This window comes from Ranitomeya variabilis, chromosome 5, assembly GCF_051348905.1.
Source record: "Ranitomeya variabilis isolate aRanVar5 chromosome 5, aRanVar5.hap1, whole genome shotgun sequence".
NCBI lineage: Eukaryota > Metazoa > Chordata > Amphibia > Anura > Dendrobatidae > Ranitomeya > Ranitomeya variabilis.
In genome coordinates, this window is record NC_135236.1 from 133587784 (window position 1) to 133595339 (window position 7556).

The 7556-nt window shown below is 41.0% G+C and overlaps 1 protein-coding gene across 1 annotated transcript in view; it reads left to right on the forward strand.

The window, feature by feature from the left end:
- Positions 1-5725, forward strand: part of PCSK6 (proprotein convertase subtilisin/kexin type 6) — a 253784-nt gene extending 248059 nt beyond the window's left edge. The window contains exon 22 of the mRNA XM_077263337.1: positions 77-5725. Within this exon, the coding sequence (XP_077119452.1) occupies positions 77-174 (98 nt within the window). The 3' untranslated portion in view covers positions 175-5725. The remainder of the gene's footprint in view (positions 1-76) is intronic.
- Positions 5726-7556: the final 1831 nt, after the last annotated feature.

Sequence of the window (7556 nt, forward strand, 5' to 3'; positions counted from 1 at the left end):
GTTCTTTACAACCTTTCTATCACGATGACATTATAATATGCTGATGTTTTGCTATGTTTTTTCCCCTGTGAATTAGCGGACGAAATGTTCTGTGAGATGGTGAAGTCCAGCAAACTCTGCGAACGGAAACTATTCATCCAGTTTTGCTGTCGGACTTGTATGCTGGCAGGCTGACCCTTCGAAGTGTCTTCTGCTTCCCACCATAGCGTGACTGCTGCCGACGTAGCGTCCAGAACACCCTCTTCTGGCAATGGTGCTATCCTGATTCCATTAATCCATTTCATGCCAAGGCCGATTGTCAGTGAATGGGTTAAGAGGCCGTCTGCTTGACAATAGCCCCCAATGTGTTGTATTGTTAGACACTGACCATACGAAAAGTTTCTGGAAGGGATGCAAGATGAGACGACCTGTATTCGATGTCCGAACTTCCAGCACCGTCGCTTATCTGCTCCAAAGTGAAGACCGAGCAGCAATAGATATTCCTGTATACTCTGAAAGGCTGGAGCGCTGCCGTATCAGCTTGGGGTGGACTTCTCCTTATTATGCCAGTATTTCCAGAAGAAAGAAGAAACATGTGCCTTGTATACGTACATGGGACTGCCTGTAGGTTTCAGATTGGACGTCTGCCTTGTACTTCTGTAGAGTTGTCCGGGCGCGTCTCCCGATGCTGATGGATATTATTGGGTTGGTTGGATCCATTAATAGCTGCTATATAATTTAATTGGTCTCATTTTTTAGGGCATGAAGGGTAGACGGACACAAAACTCCTTATATTAACCTTCCGGAGGTCCCGTGAATCTACTAATAGTAGTAAGACACATCCTCTTGAGGATTACATAAGGAATATTTCCTTTGACCTCACTATGCACACACCTCCAGCATAAGTGACTTGTCTTGGAATAGTTTCATTAAGTTTTTACATCCCCAGGGAATAAGTCTTGTACTTACACTTGTTCACCTTACCCACCCACAGCTATGGAAGTGAGTAGTTAGGATTTTGTTTTGTTTTTTTTTGCATGTTTTCACCATTATGATGGCTGCTTTCAATACTGGGGAACTTCTCTCAGGCTGGAGATGTGCCGTCTACACCCTTGAGATCTGTTAATCTTCGCTTGTCTCCCAACATGAAAAATAAATGTAGAAATAAACAGCAGATACTTTAAAGAGGTCTCCCAGACTACGACATTGACGACTTCATGGTGGTCAACACCTGGCACCTGCCATGATCAGCCGTTATCAGGTTTAGCTGTGGTTGGAAATAAAGCCCCTGATTTCCTGAAGTTACTTTTTTGTGTTCGTCTTGGGATATTCACTTACGGTAAGTTTTTTTTTTTTTTTTTTGTGCCAAATTTTTCAAAATCTTTAAAAAGACACACATTGTCCAAAAATGTGCCAAACTGAAAACATCTCCAGAAACCTTATTCCACGTTGAGACTGGAGTGAGACGTGACATTTAGTAAAAGTCACATTTCATGAATCTGTCTACAACATCTGGATAGGCAAAGGTGTCGAGAAAAAATAAAATGAAATGCTGACAACCTAAAAAGTGGCGCAAAACATATAATGAATAAAGTGCAAATATTAAAGTAACTAAAAAAAAAAGGCCCCAGAAACGTGGCGAAACGGTGATGTAGATTATGGGCCTGATTCATCAAAGCTTTTTATCCCAGTATTTTAGTGTAAAAAGCTTTGAAAAGTCACATTTTGACAATTCGAGGCTGGACTAAAATTGTGTTTTTTTTTTCACATTCTCACACCATTTATGCCCTCCTCTGAAAATATGGACGTTGTTGGGACAGGGGCGTGACAGCTTCTCATCAAATTCACGATGAGTGGCAGTATTCCCTGCTCCATAAATCTTACTCCAGCAGGGACTGGAGTATAAATTGTGGTGAGGAACACACCTCGTGTCCGCCGCTCCGGATTCATTAAGAGGCGGGCGCCTCATAACGAGTCAGGGGCATCTGACTCCAGCACACCCCCTCATCAACATCTTGAGCACCGCCACTCTTTGTCCATGACCGGCCAGTGCACAGGCCCTGATTCATCTTGTGAGCTGCAATACTTGACAGCAGCTACACCGCATACTGCAGGGTGGTTTTTCCAGCTTTGTACAGTTAGCCTGCATAGAAACTGTTGAGCTGGTGGGAGTATGACGCCTGACACCCCCAATCTGATACCGATGACATATCCCAAGGATAGCCGATCAATATCATAGTCTTGGAGAACCCCTTTAATTGAGATATAGATGTATTGATTGATATATGCAAGGTCCTCAATGATAAATACCTTTTCAGTCACTCGCTGTCCACCCTAAGGCTAAAGGAACAAATCATTACCATGACTCATATGCAGCATTTTTTTGCTTTGTGCCACAAATCAGTAGTGTCATGAATATCTGCGTCACCATCTAGCCCGAGCCTTAACGCTATACTAAATATGGCTGCTTTGTACCAAAGACTGTGCCGCAGCAGTATGGGGTATTGCATCTTGGTTTTACGTACTTAAAGGGAATCTGTCAGCAGATTTTTGCTAACTCAGCTGAGAGCAGCATAATGTAGGAAAATAGACCCGGATTCCAGCGATGTGACACTTAGTTTACTGGGTGCAGCAGTTATAACAAAATCATACTTTTTAGATGTAACAGAGCTCAGAGAGCTTCCCCCAGGCACACCACAGCTTTTTGTGTACATTGACTAGTGACAGCTGCTGATCAGAGGAGGGGGTGTGACCGGACCAAAGCTCACATGGCTGTAGTCCAGCCAGTGATCTCCTGGTGATAAAACACTTTTTTGTATTTAAACAATGAGTGACACATCCCGGAAATCTGTGTCTCAGCCCCTACCTCATGCTGTCTTCAGATTATCTAGAAAAACCTGCTGACCGTTTCCCTTTAAGCGAAGACGAACAGCAATACCCCAAACAACCTGTGGGTGGTTGCGGCAGATATTAGAAGGAAGCCTGCACGCTTTTCCATTCCTCTACAGGACATCATTGTATTGCTTTGAGAAAAGGAATTAGCCTTTGACTTCCCACCAATGTTACTTCTATGCACACACTCAGGAGAATCAACCCTGGAATATGAGGACCCCACATTATTAAGCTTCCTAAACCCCTCTGAGTGAACGCGGGGATCAGAGGAGCAATTGGCATTATCCGATGCACAGTACATAACAAAAGTGAGTACACACCTCACATTTTTGGAAATATTTTATCATATATATTTTGTGGGCCATCACCGAAGATATGACACTTTGATACAATGTAATCTGAAGTAGTCAGTGTACAGCTTGTATGACGGTGTACATTTGGCGTGCCGTCTAAATAACTCAACACACAGCCATTAATGTCTAAACCTCCAGCAACAAAAGAAAGAAACTGAGGGTAAAGGTGCTGGACTGGCCAAGCAATGTCTCCAGACCTAAACCCTAGTGAGCATCTGTGTGGCATCCAAAAACAGAATGTAGAGGAGCACAAGGTCTCCAACATCCGCCAGCTCCGTCATGGAGGAGTGGAAGAGGATTCCAGTAACAACCTGTGAAGATCTGGTGACCTTCATGCCCAAGAGAGGTAGGCAGTGCTGAAAATAATGGTGGCCACACAAAGTATTGTCACTTTGGGCACAATTTGACCTTTTTCACTTAGGTATGTACTCACTTTTGTTGCCAGTGGATTAGATATTAACCCCTTTCTGTCCTCAGACGGAATAATATGTCCGAGGACAGAACCCCCACTTTGATGCGGACTGAGCCCGCATCAAAGCTGGGACATGTCAGCTGTTTTGTACAGCTGACATGTGCCTGCAATAGCGGAGGGTGGTATCGCGATCCACCCGCCGCTATTAACTAGTTAAATGCCCCTGTCAAACTCTTGACAGCGGCATTTAACTATCGCTTCCGGCCATCGGGCCGGAAATGTGCGCATCACTGACCCCCGTCACGTGATCGGGGGTCAGCGATGCGTCGGCATGACAACCAGAGGTCTCCTGAAGACTTCTATGGTTGTTGATGGCAGATTGCTGTGAGCGCCACCCTGTGGCCGGTCCTCATAGCAGTGGTGTAATTCAGTGATCTGAGCATCGCCCCTATGTAGCAGAGCCGATCAGGCTATGCCAGCTTCTCTTTAAAAAAGTTTTAAAAAATGAAAAAAATATAAAAGTTAAAATCACCCCCCTTTCTCCCCATTCAAAATAAAATTAAAAAAAAAAAAATCAAACCTACACATATTTATCGCCGCATTCAGAATCACCCGATCTATCAATATAAAAAAGGATTAACCTGATCGCTAAATGGCGAAGCAAGAAAAAAATTAAAAATGCCAAAATTACGTTTTTTTGGTTGCTGCGACATTGCATTAAAATGCAATAACGGACGATCAAAAGAACGAATCTGCACCAAAGAGGTATCATTAAAAACATCAGCTCAGCACGCTAAAAATAAGCCCTCACCTTACCGCAGATCACAAAAAATGGAAACGCTACGCATATTGGAAAATTTCACAATTTTTTTTTTTTTTCTATAGCAAAGTTTGGAATTTTTTTTTACCACTTAGATAAAAAATAACCTACACATGTTTGGTGTCAATGAACTCGTACTGACCTGGAGAATCTTAATGGCAGCTCAGTTATAGCATTTAGGGAACCTAGCAAAAATGCCAAACAAAAACAAGTGTGGGATTGCACTTTTTTTTGCAATTTCACCGCACTTGGATTTTTTTTCCCGTTTTTGAGTACACGACATGGTAAAAGCAATGATGTCGTTCAAAAGTACAACTCGTCCCGCAATAAATAAGCCTTCACATGGCCATATTGACAGAAAAATAAAAAATGTATGGCTCTGGGAACAAGGGGAGCGAAAAACGCAAAACCAAAAAAAATCTGGGGTCATGAAGGGGTTAATGGTTGCATGTTGAGTTATTTATAGAGTACACCAAACTTACACTGTTATACAAGCTGTACACTGGCAACTTCACATTGTATCAGTGTCATATCTTCAGTGTTGTCCCATGAAAAGATGCAATAAAACTTTTAGAAAACTGTGAGGGGTGTACAGTAGTATTAGTATTGAAACATAGGAAATAAATCTTTGCATATTCCCTTTATAAGCTGTCAGATATGAGGAACAAGCAGCAAATACGAGATAAGGAACTATTGTATAATATATATTAAAACTTTGTTTTGGATTAACCCTTTAATATGAATACATTGTGAAGTTTTCCATTAACATGAATTTTCCAGGAATATTGTGAAAAAAAGTTAGAGATTTGTATATAATATATAAATATTTCAAAGGTCTGTCCAAATATAATCATCTATTGTAATTCAAGCTTTTGGTTTTGATGTCACGTATAATTTGTATAGGAAACTGCCTGACGAATCATTGCCAAAATTGTACATAGGCCTTTAGAAGCCAGCCTAGTCCCTGTGCTGCCCGGCTGCTGAAGGGAGTTTAAAGTATATGTCAAGTGTTTTCAGATGCTCGGCAATGTTTCTCCATATTTTTTCTTAAATTATAACGTTAAAGATCATTATTTTTCCATAAATTGTCAGTTTTGTATCAGATATACTTGTCTAGTTTTTGATTAAGGCATTTGGTGTACGCCTGACAAACTATAGATATTTCTGTGTTGCATGTGATTTTTATAAAGGTATTTTATAAAAGTTATATTTATTAAGAGACTTTTTTTTAAGGTGGATTCATAAAAGGCATAGCCTTTAACCACAAATAATTCTGCTGCCAAATCTGCAAGGTAAAGGGTTAAATTCAACGTACTGCCAGTATGTGGTTCATACTAAACTGATCCATTAGACCTATGCCAGGGCGGACACTGACAGCTTGTGCAAGAAATTTGTCTGGGCCCCCTCCTTTTATGGCAACAAAGCTCTATATCTATCTATGTACAGGTGCTTCTCACAAAATTAGAATATCATCAAAAAGTTACTTTATTTCAGTTCTTCAATACAAAAAGCGAAACTCATATATAGAGCCATTACAAGCAGAGTGATGTATTTGAAGTGTTTATTTCTGTTAATGTTGAAGATTATGGCTGACAGCCAATGAAAACCCAAAGGTCATTATCTCAGTAAATTAGAATACTTTATACCACCAACTTGAAAAATGATTTTAAAATCTGAAATGTTGGCCTACTGAAATGTATGTTCAGTAAATGCACTCAATACTTGGTCGGGGCTCCTTTTACATCAATTACTGCATCAATGCAGAGTGGCATGGAGGAGATCAGTCTGTGGCACTGCTGAGGTGCTATGGCAGCCCAGGTTGCTTTGATAGCAGCCTTCAGCTCATCTGCATTGTTGGGTCTGGTGTCTCATCTTCCCCTTGACAATACCCCATAGATTCTCTATGGGGTTAAGTTCAGGCGACTTTACTGCCAATCAAGCACAGTGATACTGTTGTTTTTAATCCAGGTATTGGCACTTTTGGCAGTGTGGACAGGTGCCACGTCCTGCTGGAGAATGAAATTTCCATCTCCTAAAAGCTTGTCGGCAGAGGGAAGCCTGAAGTGCTCTAAAATTTCTTAGTAGACGGCTGCGCTGACTGGGGTCTTGATAGAACACAGTGGACCTACACCAGCAGATGACATAGCTCCCCAAACCATCACCAATTGTGGAAACTTCACACTAGACCTCCAGCAGCTTGGATTGTGGCCTCTCCACTGTTCATTCAGACTCTGGGACCTTGGTTTCCAAATGAAATGCAAAATTTACTTTCATCTGAAAACAACACCTTGGACCACTGAGCAACAGTCCTGTTCTTTTTCTCCTTAGTCCAGGTAAGATGCTTCTGGCTTTGTCTATTGGTCATGAGTGGCTTGACACAAGGAATGTGACACTTGTAGCCCATGTCCTGGATACCTCTTCAAAGCAATGACTCCAGCAGCAGTCCACTCCTTGTGAATCTCCCCCACATAATTGATTGGCCTTTTCTTAACAATCCTTTCAAGGCTGCGGTTATCCCGGTTACTTGTGCACCTTTTCTACCACACTTTTACCTTCCACTCAACTTTCCATTAATAGGCTTGGATACAGCACTCTGAGAACAGCCAGCTTGTTTAGCAATGACCTTTTGTGGCTTCCCCTCCTTGTGGAGTGTGTCAATGACTGCCTTCTGGACATCTGTCAAGTTAGCAGTCTTTTCCATGATTGTGGAGCCTACTGAAACTGACTAAGGGACCTTTTTTAAACGCTTAGGAAGCCTTTGCAGGGGTTTTGTGTTAATTATTCTAATTTACTGAGATAATGATAATGACTTTTGGGTTTTCATTGGCTGTCAGCCATAATCATTAACATAAATAAACACTTAAAATAGATCACTCTGTTTGTAATGATTCTATATAATATGCATTTCACTTTTTGTATTGAAGAACTGAAATAAATTAACTTTTTGATGATATTCTAATTTTGTGAGAAGCACCTATATATGCATATATACAGCAACACACATACGTGTGTGTGTGTGTGTGTGTGTGTGTGTGTATATATATATAGATAGATATAGATATAGATATAGATATATATAGATATATATATATATATATAT